This window comes from Lissotriton helveticus, chromosome 6 (assembly GCF_964261635.1).
Source record: "Lissotriton helveticus chromosome 6, aLisHel1.1, whole genome shotgun sequence".
In the NCBI taxonomy this organism is placed as follows: Eukaryota; Metazoa; Chordata; class Amphibia; order Caudata; family Salamandridae; genus Lissotriton; species Lissotriton helveticus.
The window spans coordinates 504,228,829-504,246,819 of NC_136067.1; the positions used below are offsets into that span (position 1 = coordinate 504,228,829).

The window sequence follows — 17,991 nt, forward strand, 5'->3', positions numbered from 1 at the left end:
TTTTTTTGTCTCCATCGAAGTGGTTGTATCGCGGACATTGGCCGCGGTTTTGGCAGACTATCGCATGCTACCACCGTGTTGTGAATTTCATGTTGTTACGGAGTTGTTTTCCCGCAATAGGCTGCGATGTTAAAAGTTGCGTTACACTACTCTTGTGGTAGTTAGCACGCATTCTTGTGAATATACCCCTGAGGTTTATATGTTGTTTCCACTGGGGATACTAATTTCCTGCAAACATTTGTGCAGAGGCCATTTGGTATCAGATGACAAATGATCCTGTGCTTAAAAGGGCTAAAAGATTCTTTAGGACATGTAAAACTGTGGCAGCTGGAGACATTTCAAAGCAGTGGGCATAAAAGTGGGGTGTGACTCTTATGGAGTGAGCTTAGCAAGCACGTTTAATAGGCAAACTTGTGGTTCGTGGGTGTCTTCCTTCTGAGAATAAATTGATAATAGAATGGCAAATAGTGCATTTTAAAGCAAATTCATTTAGTGCACAAGCAAAGGATGTAAAGCAGTGGGAATCTATACTGTTGAAATATGTGTGCTTGCTCTGTGCCTTATACTGGATGCAGTACTGTCCTTGGAAGAAAATACTCTAACAAGTTTTGGGAAGAACCCACAGCTGCTGGCTTTAATCAGTCATATATAAATATGTGCAGTCAGGTCTTTAAGTGGGATGGAAAAAGTTGGGGCTCTTTCATAGGGAAATGCACATGTTTTTATTGTGATTCTCATAGTGTGCCACCTGACCAGTATTTTGGTTTCTCCCTGAGATGTTATAGCATCCAGATATATAACATAACAACTGACATATAGCTAACACCTGTCAGTATTATTGCTTTTGTCAATGATTGTAATTTGTTTAATATGAATGAGTAACAACAATGAGTTGTTATGAATAATTAACATTGGAAATGTTTCAATTCTGAAATTCTGAGACTAAATTCCATATTATTGAGGCCTTTCGAATAAGTATTGGCCTTCAGGTATGTGTGTATTTTAACATCTGTGTACCTACTTCACACATATTTAGTCAGAACTTCAGTTGCAAAAGGAATACATGGCCATTGTTCTTTGTGCTCTGCAGAGGGTCCAGCCCATTGACAGGTACTTTGGTTTGCATTAACTCTCAGCGCCAGAGCTGTCAAATAAAGCTCCTCATAAACACCTTTTGTGACTCAAAGTATGTGCTATACAAGAGTGTTGCACTTGGCCCTTCCTGCATGATTATCCTTGAACTTTTTTCCTTCCTCCTTCTAATTATTAATTAATACATCTTTGTTGGTCTTAGACGTTTGTGCACTTTACCACTGCTAACCAGGGCTAAAGTGCTTCTGTTCTCTCCTCTAAACATGGTAACATTGGCTTATACCCAATTGGCATATTTAATTTACTCATAAGTCCCTAGTAAAGATGCACTACATGTGCCTAGTGCACATAAATCAGATGCTATTGGTGAGTCTGCGGCACTGATTCTGCCACCCACTTACATAGAACTTTAAACATGTCTCAGGAATGCCATTGTTTAATATTGTCTTCAGAAGTGATTCACAAAAGCCCTCTTCTGGATTCTTCTAGATTCTACTACAACAGTTTATAATAGACGTCAGGTCAATGACTGTGATTGGACAATTAGGACGTGTATTAATATCTACTCAGCCAGTGTATCTAAGATCCAGAGTAGACTTTGGTAGAGTGTACTGATATTTATATTGTCTAAGATGCAGAATATAAAGTAAAAACTAGAGTAAATAAGAAAACTTTCAGACACAGAAAGTGATATGTAACCACAAAAAATAGAGGTCTCAAGAAGCACTGGTCTCAAATTAATGTTCAATGCACAATTTATGTAAGTAAATGTTGGGATCTGGTCCTTGACACCTTAGAACTCTGGTGTGAGAACGTTCTCTGCGTGGAACAAGGAGTGTGTAGTGTTCTACCCACGGCAGTTGCTGCTGGGGAGTCCCTGTAACTGGAACTAATAAAGTATTCTCCTTCCCCATATCCTGTGTGGAGACTTACTTCATTTCACTGGCGACGATTTCTCCAGTTACCAGCCTCCCCATCGATGGATTGTGGTTTGTCAAGCCGCTTTGCTTCCTGATGTCCTGCTTCTGCATCGTGTGCCAGCGCTGATTCCCACATTCCCTGCTGGTCCTGCCTTCATGTTCTGCGGTGTGGTGAACTGCTGGATGCCTGTATGTCGGCGTATTCATCAATTTGAGGTACTTTTTGGGAATTCCGCTGCTCGGTGCGCGATCGAGCTGTTCCTTGCTCTCGCGTCATCATGCCTGCGCATTCCCGGCTTGCCTGACGTTCCTTTGGGACTTGCACGCAACATACTGATGTTGCATGCGGCCATTGTGTTGTCATCTCCATGGTAACTTTGCTGACGCACACAGCTTTCCATTGAATGAGCTCAGCAACTAATGCGCTCATTTCCACAGCACTATTTGCTTTCACAGTGTATGTGCTCAGCCACGAACGTATTTGTACTGTGTGTGCTCAATGAGTCTCAACCTCTCAGCGTTCGTCATGTTTTATTTCCGCTGATGCACACAGCTTCTATCACATGTGCTCACAGAGTTCAACATATTTTTTTTCGCTGATGCGCACAGCTTCTATCATAACAGCGCGGTCAGTTGCAGTTGATTACTTTCGCTGATGTGCACAGCCTTATCAACAGTGCATTTGTTATTCAATTGATTTTTGGCGCATCACTGATGCGCACAGTTTTATGGTAACGTGCTCAAATAATCCTTCTCAATTTTTCACCACTTATGTTCTCTGTTTCAATTCTTTTGCGCATTATTATGTAACATTTTGTTTTCCTTGCAGTAGTGTTCGTTCTACAATTTGTATTTGTATCTGTGTGGGGCAGCAACTCACCCACGCGCCAATATGGATCTTGTTTTGGCACCTCCTCCCTTCTTACAGTCCACTGGTACACCTCCTGTAAAGTGGGATGATTGGAAAGATACTTTTGAGGCGTATCTTGAGGCAATCAACAGAGAGACTTTGACTTCTAAGAAAAAGAAGACTTTGTTAATTCATAACCTTGGTGCAGAAGGCAGGAGTGTTTTAAAAACGTTACCCTGTCGGTCGATGATTTTGCTTCAGTCATCAAAACTTTGGACAAACGTTTCAGTCCCAAAAGAAACTTTGTTCTTGAATGTCACAAAATTCTCCAGCGTGCTCAGACTCCTGGCGAATCTATTGATGATTTTGTGGCTGCGCTCAGAATTCTTGCAGTCAATTGCAAGTATAGAGAGTTCAGAGATGAAATCATTCGGGATCAGTTAATCGAAAAGACTTCCAACAAAAATATCCAAGAGAAATTGTTATCCTCTGATGATCCTGCCTTAGAAACTGCTCTCACTCTTGCCAGATCCATTGAACATTCTCAGTTTTGTGTGAAAGAAATTAGCAATCCTGCCTCTTTTACTGAAGTAAAGTTATTGAAATTCACTTCTAAACCCTCTCAATCGCCTTCCGTTAATGTTGCTAAACCTTCTCTTGTTAGCGTTCCACGTTCCTCCGTAGTGACTCCTAACAAAACCAAAACTGAACAAAAGGATGTAATGTGCTTCCATTGTGGTAGTACTACCCATCTTGGTAATGCCAAATTTAGTTTTGCCTTAAAGCAGACTTGTTGTGGAAAGAAAGGTCACTACTCTAGGATGTGCAAAGTTGCTTCCACCAAGAAAAACTCGGCTCAAACTGTGAAAGCCATTGCTGATGACTCTGACGAAGAGAACTATGAATTACTCATGCTGTCCTCCTCATTGTCTCACGGTGAAGGAGTTGTGGAGTTATCTGCTTTAGGCGGTGTTCACAAAAGGAAATCTCCTTCTTGCAATATTTCTGTAAATGATACCTGCCTAAGTTTTTAAGCTGATTCGGGTTCCTCTTTTACTTTGGTTCATGCAGCGGATTGTGACAGAATAGGGAATGTGCAACTGGAAAAATCCAGTATCAAAGTTTTTGCTTATGGTGGGAAAAGGGTTGAGGTTTTAGGGAAATTTGTTGCAAATCTTATGTTCAATTCTTATCATGCCACAGGTACTGTATTTGTGGTCAAGGATGGGGCTAATTTATTAGGTTGGGATGAGCAAGGTGCCCTGAACATCGTGCGGGGTCCTAATCATCCAGACATGGTAATTTCCCACAGTGAGTTTTATAGATCTATTCCTGGTTCATCTTCTGCTCACATGGTGGCCCAATTATCTGGTGTCAAGTGGGAACACATGTTTCCTAAAGTTTTCGATGGTAAGTTAGGGAAACTCAAAGGTTTCCAACACCGGATCGTTCTCAAGGATGGTGCTAAAGCCATTGCACACAAAGTTTGCAAGGTGCCTTTGAGTCTTCGTCCTGAACTCATAAGCTCAAAAACTGGTGAGAGTACCACCAGTGAAAAAACCCCGTTGGGGCGGGAAAAGCTTTGTGGTGGGCGCGGCAAAACTGTGGAATCAGCTTCCCTTCCATCTGAGGAGTTGCACGGAGTTGTTGCCTTTTAGAAAAATGCTTAAAACTTGGTTGTTTTAGAACCATCTCTTCTCCGTACAACTCTTTTCTCCTTTCCTCAGGATAGCAGATAGCGCCAGGACACCCTCGGGTAACAGATGCGCTCTATAAAATTAATTAACATAACATAACATAACTGAAAAAAGAACGTCTATGTACAGCTGGGGTTGTTGAACCCATTGAGGGTTCTGAATGGCTTGCGCCGATTGTTTTGGCACGGAAATCAGATAATTGACTCAGGATGTGTGTTGATTTGAGAGATCTAAACGCTAACATCTGGGTCGATCGTCAACCCCTTCCCAATATTAACGAATTGTTAACTACATTAGATAGTGCTCAATTTTTTACTTCCCTAGACATTTCTTCTGCATACCATCAGATTGAACTTTGCAAAGAGTCTAGACACTTAACTTCTTTTGGAACCCCTGAAGGTGCTTACCGTTACATACGGATACCCTTCGGCCTTGCCACAGCTTCGGCTGTTTTTCAAAGGTTGATGAAAAACTCATTTAAGGATGTTCCTGTGGTTGTTTTTTTCCAGGATGATATCCTTATTCATGGGAAGAATGAACATGAACATGATGAAAGAGTCAAGCACGTTTTAAGTATTATCAGAGCAAGTGGGTTAACATTGAGGGCTGATAAATGTAAGTTTTCGGAGGATGGTGTTGATTATTTGGGCCACCATATTTCTCACAATGGGATGGAGCCTAAATTTAAGATTATTGAGGCTATCCAGAATGCACCCACTCCCACGAACAAGGACCAACTTCGTTCTTATTTGTGGTTAGTAGAATATTATGCGAAATTTGTCAGTCATTTTTCCACCAAGACTGCCTCCATGCGTAATTTACTAAAGAAAAATGTCAAATTTGTATGGGATGAGAATTGTCAAAATAACTTTGAATCAATTAAGAATGAGATTGTGCAGGCTGGTCCCCTTAAACTGTTTAACATCAATGACTTGTGCATTATATCAACTGATGCTAGCAACGTTGGTCTGGGTGTTGTTCTTCTTAAAAAAAGAAGTGATGGTCGTGAAGAAACTACTGCCTTCGTTTCCAGAACTTTGAGGGGTGCCGAAGGTACTTACTCAACTATTGAGAAGGAGACTCTGGGTTTGTGGTGGGGTGTGCAGCATTTTAAGAACTTTCTATGGGGGCAATGAATTCATACAGAGGACAGACAACAAACCTTTGGTTGATTTATTCACAAACCAGGGCGGTGGTAGGGCTACGCCACGTGTCGCCAAGTGGCAATTTAGATTGCAGGAGTTTCGCTATCGTCTTGAATACGTGCCTGGTGTTAAGAATCATGTGGCTGATTGTTTGTCTTGATTGCCCCTCTGTGCTGGTAATGATGTTTCTGAATGTGATGATTTAGAAATTGTCTGTGCTGTGTGTTCTTTTGAAGACACTGTCGGTTGTGCTTTTTCTGAGTGTGAGTGGTTAAACAGCACTTCTGAGGATGTTGTAGTCATGAAAGTCCTTGACTATTTATCCGGTGTGTGGTCCTGTGATAAGGATTGTCCTCCCGAGTTGGTTCCTTACAAAAGAGTTAAAAACGAATTATCTGTTGTGGATGGTGTGTTACGCAGGGGTGGTCTGCTTCTGGTTCCCTTCTCAATTCGCAGCAGAATTCTGAATTTGGCTCATGAGGGCCATCCGGGTATTCGTGCTATGAAGCGTAGAGTTAGGCAAGATTTTTGGTGGCCAGCTTTAGAGATGGATGTGGAACACTTTGTACGTGATTGTTGTACGATTGTTACTAGTGACAAGTCTCAAATGACACAACCTTCTCCTATTGAGCCAATTGTTGTAAAGAATGTACTTGAACTAAACTAGCTTTTGATATTGCTGGTCCGTTTGGTCTCATTGGATGTTCTCCCAAGTATGCCCTTGTTCTGAATGATTATATGTCTAAATGGCCTGAGGTTAGATTTGTGGATAATGTCAACTCCTATTCTCAGTTTCTTCCACAACATTTTTCTCAGGGAGTGTTTTCCGGAAGAAATTGTGTCTGACAATGGCACACACTTGACTTCTTTTGAAATGCAGAGCTTTCTCAAAGAGGTAGGGATTAAACACATATGTATGTCTCTTTATCACCCTCGTAGAAATGGTTTAGTTGAGCGGTTCAATCGTGTTGTCAAGGAACACCTATAACTTGCTTTGGTAAATGGTTTGCATTGCCGCAAGGCTCTTTGTGATATTTTGTGGGCTGTGAGAACCACTTCCCATGTTAGCACTGGAGTTGCTCCTTTTACTTTGCTTCGGGAAAGGGTGTCTGGTTCTAAATTGAATAAGGAGTGGATGTCCAGATGAGTGGTTGATACCAGCAAGATGTCTGCAGTAACTGATGTTAGAGCTGCTGTTCAGTCGAAGTATGATACTAGGCCTGGTGCATGTCATTCTCTGGATGTTAAGGCGGGTGATTGGGTGAGGATCAGAAAACCGGGTTTTCTTCGTAAAGGAGAGTCTCGATTTTCCTCTCCCAAAAGAGTGTCTGTTGTAAAGGATCGGGTGGTGGTGTTGATGGGCGGAAGAGTGTGGAATAAATCCTCCATTTCCATTGTTCCAAAACCTATGGTTGTCAAAGTTAACAGAACACTTGGCACACGTTCTTCTTCTGTCAGTGTGTCCTCTGATGTTCATGGGAGGGATGGTGTTGTCCATTCTGATCATGCTCCTCCCAGGAGAGTGTCTCCCAGGTCGAAATGTTTACCTGTCAAGTTCCGCGATTATAACATGGGGTAGTTTTGCCTTTTGTTGTTATCCTTGTTTCTACGCATTTATGATGTCTTCCTTGCTTCTATTATTTTCTTCTTTGTGCTCATTTCATCTCTGTTTTATTTTTCCTTCACTCTCATTTTCCTTGTTTTTTCTTTTTATGAATAAGGGGAGGTGTGTTGGGATCTCGTCCTTGAGACCTTAGAACTCTGGTGTGAGAACGTTCCCTGCGTGGAACAAGGAGTGTGTAGTGTTCTGCCCACGGCAGTTGCTGCCGGGGAGTCCCTGTAACTGGAACTAATAAAGTATTCTCCTTCCCCATATCCTGTGTGGAGACTTACTTGATTTCAGTAAAATTACTTCAAACCCATCAAAGACGAAAGAATGTGTCCTTACTGGGTACATTCTGTAAAAGAGGAGCATATCAGTACATCTACTGAACTGGTTCTCACACTTATAACTCGATTTTAGCCACTGATTTGAAATCCTCTACAGAACCTAAATTTGAGACATGATATGCAACAATCTTTTAGGTATAAAAGGCTGAGAGTAAACTGAGGCAGGGAGTCTTGAACATATCCAGTGGTGGCCACTCCATTAAGGCAGGGGAGCGCCACCCCTCCTGCCACCACCAGTACAAAAACTACAATAAAATGGGAATTAACCCCGTTTTTTTTATTGTTTTATTTTAATCCCCTGAACCCGCCCCCAGTACTCTGGGAGGGGGGGGGGGTCCAGGTGACAACACTGCTGGTGGGGGAGTGGTGGGCACTCCCTTCATTGCAAATGAGGTGTTTGGCTGGCCGTCTCAGGCCGACCATACCCATCATGCTATGTTAAGCTTTCTCTAGCCCCAGCTACGTTACTGGGGCTGGAGAGAGCAAGCACAGGCTCCCAGTCTGCCTGAGAGCACCAGTTGCCAACACTCAGGCCAATCCTGAAGCTGCTCTCATGCAAGAGCAGCATCAGGATTGGCCGCAAGGCTAGCTGGGAGCCTTTGCCCAGCCCCAGAGCCAGAAGCAGGAAGAGCAGGTGCGCGGGAGACGGCAGTGGCAACGTAAAGGTAAGTTTATTTTAATTAAGTAATTTATTTATTTTGGTACCCATACCCTCCCCATCTCCCTCCTCCCTTCTCTGGCTTGGCCCGCCCCCCCAACTTTGGCAGGGGATGGGCATAATTGCATATATCATGCATTGAAAAGGGTAAGGAGATGAACTTTTTTGAACTAAAGATTCTTCTAGATTGGATGTAGATTATGAAATAAATAAGCAGAATGATTTTGGTTACATTATTTGTGATGAAGTTTGAAACTATCTCTGTGCTACGGAAACATACTAATGTATGCATCTGTTTATATTTGTGAGGAAGTTGGAAAGCTGCAAACTACAGCATGTTCTGGGGCTTGACGTTGGAGGATGGATTCAAACATCGCCTTGGCACTTTCCCCCCATCCCCTGCGCTTCTAGCCATGAATGAAATGACAGTAGGTATTCTGCATTCCTGGTTCAATTGTGATAAGGAAAAGAAATCCAAAGGTTGATGGCTATGGGACTTTAGAATGCATCCATGCATAGCAATAATGATGACATTCACAGTTATCACAAAATATCTGACCTGTCAGTAGCTTTGAAATGTTTGTGTTATAAAAAAGTTGTATCTCTTTTTCTCTTTCAGGGACGTGTTATATCAGAAGACGAGTTTCCTTTATTTTTCATTGCTTCATACAAATGGCCCGACTGGATACACAGTCCATTGAATCAAAACAACTGTGGTGCATCCTGGGCATTTTCTACTGCAAGTAAAGTTATAAACATTTTATATATAACACTAACGTCCAAATTCTATTTTACTTTTACATGCATTAATCAATCTGACATCTGAAAGGATAATGTGGTAATTAGGCAGGGATTTAAATGTATAAAACGTTTTTGTTCATTTTCTCTTGTTCTGCTCAGACATAGGAGTCCTAGAGTAGTCTTTGTTTCCAGTGAAGTGGATTGACTGTCTCATAGCCAGTCTCATGCAGAGGTCTCGTACCACACATCTTAGGAAAGAATAGGAGCCTGGTATGCACATCTGTGCTCTGTCCAACTGCCTGCACTTTTAAGTCTACGAGACCCCCCGCCCGTGTCCTAGAATTCCTTCCTCCAGGATAGTCCCCATTTGCCTGAGGAAAGAACAAGCCGCCGGCAAGTACATCTATGGTCGGCCCATCTGCTCCCCAAAGACTAACTGGACTTATAGAGTGAGTTCCTTCATATTCTTTCACCTTGTTGAACTCACTAATCTTCCCATATTCACTGCCATACCAATCATAGGAGTCAGCATATGTTGGCTACACTGCAGAAACTAGTCCAAACCATGTTCCTGCAGAGAGTGCTGCTAGTCTGCCCTCAAACTAGCAGTGAGCTCAGGGACCCACACTTGTTCCTCATTGCAGGATCATTGGGCTGGGAGTTGGCGGTCTCTGTAGTTGTGGATGTACCCTGTGATTCCTCAGGAAGGTGAGAAAGATATGATGACATGGCAGGTATTGAAATTATGAAATTCTCACTCAAGTAAGAGGAAACGGCTTAATTAAATAATAATAATATGTCTCATGCAAAGAGCAGGACCAGCGTATGGTAGTAACACCACATCAGCAACTGTCCCTTCCATCTGCCACCCTAGAACTCGCCTCGATAACCCACATTTCATATTCTACTAGCTCAGCATTCCATCACTGTACCACACATCTTCCATCTACCAAAGCAACATCAAAAACACAAGGTACATACTAATGGTCAGCACTTGCAAATACATAAAAATGTCAATATGGCACCCAATGGTTCAATATTCACTGGGACTAGTTATCCTAACTGGTAATCATCAAAGCGAATAGCAAATGTCCTCATCCTTGACCCCGTTATACTCTAGCACTACACCCAGGCTCACCAACACTTCCACTCACATCACATCCACCACCTTCTACTTCACCCCCACTTCTCTTCAAATTCATCAACAAATGCTTTCCCAAAAAGCAACCATTTCCCCTACCCGATTTACCTTCCTCACCATTGCACAACATGACACAACCACCCTTAGCATTGCACAAACTTACTTGACGTAGATTCCACTGTTTACCATCTTCAACTCCACAGCACTCTCGAAGACTTTCCTCACCCTCAATAGTTCTGACCATTTAGTGGTATCCTTCACAACAAATCTGGCATTCTTCACTCATACAAACTGACCAGCCTTAACCTCAAGCCATCTGGTTTCAGGATACTGTTCCTATACAGTACATTTTTGTAGCTTCTCTACTCTTATCCTCATATTTTGGTAATGAGCCCCACTCCTTATTTTACAATTTCCCTTAAGTAACCAAAAGGGTACCAGTTTTGTATGCGGTTTACTTCCTCTCAACAATTGAAATGACATCTCCCCTGTCATTGAATGCAGGGTAATTCGATTGGCCAGCAATCTATCCTGTAAAGCTTTCTTCCATGGTAAATCAGCAACACGAGCCAACTGGATGGCTTCCTTTATCTCCCTATTAAAGCGCTCAACCTGTCCATTACCTCCTGGGTGATATAATGCAGTTTTTACATGTTTAATATCAGACCACTAAGAATCTCTGCATTTTAGTGGACATCAGTTGCACCCCATTATCCAACACTAGCACTTCTGTGTCACCTTCCCATGCAAATTAATCCTCCAAGAACTTAATCACCACATCCGTCGTCACATTATTCAGCATTCTTACTTCCAGCCATTTGGAAAAATAATCAATTAGAACAATAGCATATTTTTTCTTAGATGGCAAAGTAGAAAAAGGACCCATGAAATAAACAGTTAGTTTCTTCCACGGACTTGGGGGCAACCCTACCATTGTCAAAGGTATGTTCAAAGGTTTACCCACCTTTTCACGTGTGCTGTATGTCTAGTAGTTCCTAATCCAGTAGTCCACCATTGCATCCAATCCAGGCCCCCAAAAGCTTTCCTTAATTCTTCTCAGTGGTGGCCGCCAGAAACAAGAAGTGGTGAGGCAGGGAGGGGAGTGGAGGGGGAGGGTGGGAGGTTGAGCACAGGGGGGAGGCAGTTTAATAATAATAAATACAATTAAAAAATTAAACTTACCTCCAGCTGCCGCCTGCTTTGACCAATCAGTGTTGCTTCTTCCTTGTCCCAGCACACACTGGGACTACATCACAGACTCCCTGTGTAATCCCCAGTATGAGAGCAGCACAGGGATTGGCCTGATCATGATGAAAAGAGTCTTTGCTCAGAGAGGGCTGTTTCTCTAGCCCGGCTGTTTAATACAGCTAGGTTAAAGAAATCTAAGTGCTCATGTGTGTTTGGCCGGCCTGAGACAGCTGGCCAAATACACAGGTGCACTTATAAGTGCCCAAGCACTACTCCCCCTCTCAGAGCCTCACCCCCGCCCCTCATTACTGCATGCTGTCTCAGCCACTAACTGAAAAATAAAATGATGAAAGAATATTGTTTTACTTTTCAGGTGGTGGCTCTGAGCCAGTGAGGCAACACTCTTCTGCCATTGCAGAGGAGCTGGGCCTGATTCTTCTTTTAGTACTTGACATACCACCATGCCCCATCTGATCCATTTTTACAATACATTCTCGTACTCCAACTGGAGGTACAATTCTATCACCCCTCAATATCATCCCTGTAGACACGGAAAATTAATTGTTCACTTTCCAAAAAGTGCTACACTCTCCTCGCTACTGCCCTTCTCTTGGCCAACCATTCATCACATACCTTTCTGCAGTCTCCAGAACCACATATTTCTTCATTCCCTGTGACTACAAACTTGCAGTCCTTATTTTCTCACCTTCCTTGATCTCATCTCCACCCCATACTACATCCTCATATGTAAATGCCACCTCACACTCATTATCCATCATTCCTGGCTCAATTAAACAGTTATTTGGTAACCTTGATAACCCATCAGCAATGTTATTACTTTTCAATGGAATATACTCGATCTCATAATGGAACATTTGGAATTTTGATGCTAACCTTGTCAGACTTGGTGTCAAGTTCCTCGCACCTTCTGTTTTCAAAATGTTAACCAACAGTTTGTGATCAGTGCAAACTTTTGATTTCCATTCCCACACATAAATACGGTACTGTTCAGCTGCCCACACAGCTGCAAGTAACTCCTTCTTTACGATGAATAATTCAGTTCAGATTGCATCAGAGTGCGGGATGTATATCCAACAATCCATGAGACATTTTTATCCTTTTGTGAAAAAACAGCCCCAATGCCAAACCCAATCACCTCCACTGACAATATGCAATCAGCCTCCCATACAAATGACTGCAAACATGGAAGTACAGATATTTCTTTCTTAACTGCATGAAAACAGTTAGACTGTTTTGTAAATGTTCCACCTTAGATGCATAGTTTTTCACAAATCGCTAATAGAATTTCTTGAGACCCAAAAATGGCATTAACTGGTCCTTATTCTTGGGATCCAGTGCATCATGATAGCTTCTACATGACTGATTTTTGGTTAAAGGAGTTACATGACCAAGGTACTCCACTTGTTGTTTCACAAATTCACATTTCTCCATTTTCACAGATAGATCCTTTTCTCTGAGTGCCAACACAACCTCATGTATTACCTTATCATGGAAGCTCTTACCTTTACCGAAAATCAAGATATTTTCCTGGAATACTTTAGCTCCCTGTATTCCATAAAAAATAGTAGTAATTTCTCTTTGAAAAACTGCTGATGCGCTTGCTCATCCAATCGGCATCCTGTAACGCTGGTACATCCATTTAGAGGTAATGAAGGCAGTATAATGCTTGGACTATTCATTTAACGCGACTTGATGTTAAGCACTAGTTAGATCGATTTTTGAAAAACAAGTAGCTTTTTCCTATTGATGAAGTGAGTTATTGCAAGTTCAGCAGAGGGTAAGTGTCAATCCATATTACCTTATTTACACCTTAAGCCCTCACATAGGCGTAAATCCCCATTAGCTTTAAGGGAAATTACAACAAGTGAAACCCAATCTGAGCTTTCCACCGGCTCAGTTATCCCCTTCTCACACAAGTCCTGCAAAAAACACTTCACCTTCTCCCAATTATTTACCAGCACATTTCATAATGTGTGTTTCTGTTCTGTTAATAGCATCACATGAAGAATGATTTTATTTTTGAATTTCTTCATTCTTCCTAGTTGATCACAAAAAACATCAGGGTAACTATCTTCCAAATTCCCATATCCGTTCTCATTGTTAATTTTTCCCCACAGCTCTTTTCCTCCCTCTGCACAACATACACTGCAGGATTGACATTTGGATCAATTTTCAATCCAAGTTCGATAATGTGTGGGCAACCAAGAATCTTAGCGCCCTTACACCTTTACATTACATGTCCTAGTACCAAATTCAATATGAGCTCACATGAAACCTTGCATTGGTGTCTTATGCCCTGAATAACCCCCTGGATTGGCATTTGGATCACATAACGCTCTGATAGCCCATAGTTTTTTCAAAAAATTCTTTCTCTTGATAGTATACCATGCACAAAAGCCCTCCATGGTTTTCGCTTGCACACTATCAATGCACACTACACAAGTAGGTAAGAGATAAGTCAGCACATAAAGGAACAACAATACATTAATTACACACTTAATGAGCTGCAGGGACTGGCAGCAGGGTGACAAAGGTTTGCTTATCACTGTTGCTTAAACAAAATCTGCAAATAGACTTAAAATACACCGTACCTTGATGTCTTTACTTTTAAAGAAACGCTGAACAAGTGACCACACGGTACTCCCTTACACAGTTTAACAGTTAAATTGCATGCTCTAGCGCATGCACTTCCAGAACCTCCTTCCAGCATGATCATGATGCCACAAAACCCGCACCACACATGTGCAGGTAACTTCAGGGACCCTTCCCCATAGGGTTCTTCTTGCAGCCTCCAATAACACACTATGTGATGATCTCACACGCTGCGGCTCCAAAAAAAACTGTTAGCTATAAATCCTCTTCCCTTGATGTCACCACACGTGTAATGATTGTATGCTCCTCTGGTGGCTCAGAAAAAGTGAAGCTACTGCACACTTCAGCGGGGAATACTCAGCAACATCCCTGGTGAGTCTCCAAAGGTGAAGATCCCAAACAGCGAAGGATCCTTCCACAACTTAGACCGGTGAGAGTGGCAGCGCTACATACAGATAGATACAGCACAGCCCGACTGCATGCCACACTCCAGCAAAATGTGATGCCTGTGCCGCTCTATCCTAGCTTGTTGCCATTATTCAAATGATGAAATCCGCACACAAGTAAGAGAAAACAGTTGTATTAAATAATAATAATAGGTTCCATGCAAAGAGCGGCACCAGCATACAGCAGGAACACCACATCAGCAACTGTCCTTTCCAGCTGCCACTGTAGAACCACCCACACGTAGTAGCTTAGAAACCAAAAGAAAAACATTTTCAATTTATTCAGAGTGGCTCTTGAACTCTCTTCCTTTTTGTCCAAAAATTGAAAGAATAGCTTTAGTTGCAGCTGCTGCTCAATGTCTTATCCCAGCCAGTGTAAAGACAGCTCTGCCTTTTAATTCCTGCGGCAATATCATTAACACTGCACACAGGCCAAGAATGCAATCGAGTTGACTATGTGTTCATGTGCTAACTTGTTAACTGTACGCATGAACTGAAAACAAGGATACGTATGGGTTGCTCTATGCTTTCGAGAATTAATGTCTCTTTATCCGGCACTGCTAGAGTACTGGTAGGCATTGCTACAAAAGTATTATAAGAGAATAATTCACTTTCCCATTTATACAGTGCTTGTTTGTACTTGTGGCTAGGCTTATTCCATTAATGTTTGGGAAAAAGGGTTGTATTAAGAATATGGATACAGTAACAAAGCATGCCCTAAAAAAGTTTAGAACTGAAAAAAAAACAACAGGTACATATATTTCACTCTTATGAATTTCTATAAATGTAATAAATAAACATTTGTAGATAACAAAACTGAATAATCTACCTCAACCATAACATAATAAGTGTCCCCCAAGAGCAATAATAGGTGGCTGATAGTCGTGAGCTACTGGCTGTTTTACTTGCAAACTTAGAAAGACTGTACACCCTTGTAAATTTGTGCATATTGACAGAAGTCTGACCTCTCAATTCCCTTTAAGCAAGAGATATTTGTATAATGTGTTTACATGTATTTTATGGGTTTGGGTACTTTTGGTCATGAATTGACATAAATATGTAAAGACCAAATAATGTGGCTTGGCATTGGAGCAGAGTAAACCTTAATGCACAAGTCAACATTGTGTTACTTTGTTCAAACCTGCACTGCATTTGCTCCCCTCTTTCTATGCTTCCCATTTAGGTCTAGGTTACTTTAGGGCTGTGTCGTCAGTGGAAGCTCCTCCGCTAAGGCAGAAGAGTATCGCCACACTGCTATTTCAGCAGTGTAAAAAAAAGAAAATGATAATAGCAGGACGTTATTATCATTTTATTTTTCTATGTGGGACTCGGGCGGGGCTTGTGTAGAGCTAGAGGCACTCTTGCAGTTTGAAACCCTGTGATGACCTTTGAGTACCATTATTTTACCTGACTTTAATGTGTTATTTCATCCTAGTCTGGATGTACGACGGTCTTGCATATGCCTTGCTTCTCTTCTTTCTTGTAATCTTGCTGTCTTTCATTGGGAGCTGTCATGGAGTAGAATAGCCTTGCCAAGAGCAGAGCATGTGTGATGTGCATTTGAAAGCATGAAAGGGAGAGAGAGGTGTGGAATGTACTCTCGAAGTGCAGTGTTGTGGGCAGTGATGCATACATGTGCTCGGAGTTGTACATTGAAGTTCTTACTATTTATTTATTTATCTATTTATTTAAAGTTTTCTATAGCGCGAACAAGACCCTTGGGTATCAGAGCGCTTCACATGACAATAGTATATGAAATTACAGTAGAGAGGTTTTATAGGTGTGCTTCCTCTCATGCTAGATGAAAGGAAGGTAACAGAGTAAAATAGGTAATGTACAATACAAGAACAACAACGAATATAAAAAGATCTGAGGTAGGATCAGTAATAATTATATTCTCCTGTATGATAATGTATTAATGACTTTTTCATAGTCCCTTGTGTTTATCAGACACAGGATTAGTATCATGTCGACCGCTCGTATCAATATAGAATTGGCGATTTCCTAGTTTCTTCCCGTCTAGTTGTAGAGTAGCCCTCTCAAATTTGGGATTAGATGATGACCTGTTAGTTTATGGAAGGAACTTGCTCATGAAAAAGATCTTAAATGTTGCGGTGTTCGGAATTTTTCTAATCATCGGAGGGAGAGAGTTCTAAATTCTGGGGGCCGCTACTATTGGCTTTGACATGGCCTCATGTCATCCTATTACCTGACTTTGTCTTGCTTCAGCTTTTCTGGGTGCACAGCAGCGCTGGAAGTTGCTTGGGTTATGAAAATGATAAAGTGCTTACTATTGCCTTTGACATGGCCTCATGCCATTTGGTTTTCTGATTTTCCTTGCTTCAGCTTTTCTGCGTGCACAGCAGTGCTTGCCAAGTTGCTTGGGTTACTCACGTTCAAGGCCTTTCTGTTATGGTGAGGAATTGTGTACGTATTCTAAAAGGCTTTGTGAGCCGTGAGCTTTGTCAAGTTAGAGGCTGGACCATGCAAGATTTGAAGAAGGGGATGTAAGAGCTCCTTCCTGCCGTGGGAATGCTTGCTTAGAACCTGGCTAGTCCTGGTAGCATTCCTCTGGCTCAGGGAGAGAACTTTCTCGAACCTTCTAGTGTGTTTAAAGCTGAGGGGTGTAGACTTTGAAACTGGGAGTTTGGAATCCGAGCGAGCGAGGACGGACGCGTCTATCTCGGAGTGTGAACCCTGGTTGCTGAGGCTCTCAATCACAGCTGTTTACTTCCCCAGTCTGAGATGCGGTATTATGCACCAGGTGATGTATTGAGTTTTGATTATTGCCATTGTGATGTGAGCCACTGGCTGTGAACATTTGATGTGTGAGTCAGTGTGTTTTTCCTGTGATGTGTGAGTGAGTCAAGGTGCACCTCCAAAGTACTCATTTGATGTGTATATATAGCTTTCTGATATCTTGCAGGACGTACAGTATATTTGCTTGAGTCTTATGTCATATTATTTGCTGCTTGTTTATTAATCAGTATTACTTATGCATTTAGGTTATTATTGCTACCATATAAACATATTTATCTCTTTGTGTATTTAAATCTTTTGCATTTGGCATCTGGGAAAGGTTTTGAGAGCATTGTGCAAAAATAAAATTCATAGCCTTATTCAAAGTTATAGTGTCCTTGCATTTTGTCAAATAAAACCCTTTTCTAAAGGTGCTGTGTTTTGACTGCACCAAGTGTTGGGCTACCGTGTGTAAGATTCTGTAATATCTGATAGGCGCAAATCAAAACAGCTTGGCTCTGTGACGCCAGAGAAGAGTGAGGAGTGGTTTGCACTCCTCTAAGAGTGCATGACAGTTTTGCTGGCCCTCTTGGTCTGGTCAAACTGTCATGTGCACATAGCATATACACCATGGGCCTGTGTTGCACAGCACAGTGGAGAACATGCGCAAGCTCCAAGGCACTTCCTGAGTGGCCGAACCGGCCGCTCCGACCAATCATGACGCTCATGCAGTGTTGTGATTGGCTGGGAGAGTATGGAAGTCTGGGTGCTTCTAGTGCTTTCCAGTCCAGCAGATGAAGAGGATGGAAGA

At 41.9% G+C, this 17,991-nt stretch overlaps 1 protein-coding gene across 2 annotated transcripts in view; it reads left to right on the plus strand.

Annotated features, from left to right (window-relative positions):
- The window catches only part of TINAG (tubulointerstitial nephritis antigen), a 1,388,447-nt gene that overhangs the window by 496,716 nt on the left and 873,740 nt on the right, over positions 1-17,991 (plus strand). The window contains exons 4-5 of one of the 2 annotated variants that reach the window (XM_078647965.1): positions 8,626-8,740; positions 8,932-9,055. In XM_078647965.1, coding sequence (XP_078504091.1) covers positions 8,626-8,740; positions 8,932-9,055 — 239 coding nt within the window. The remainder of the gene's footprint in view (positions 1-8,625; positions 8,741-8,931; positions 9,056-17,991) is intronic. The other variant, XM_078647966.1, reaches the window with a different exon arrangement.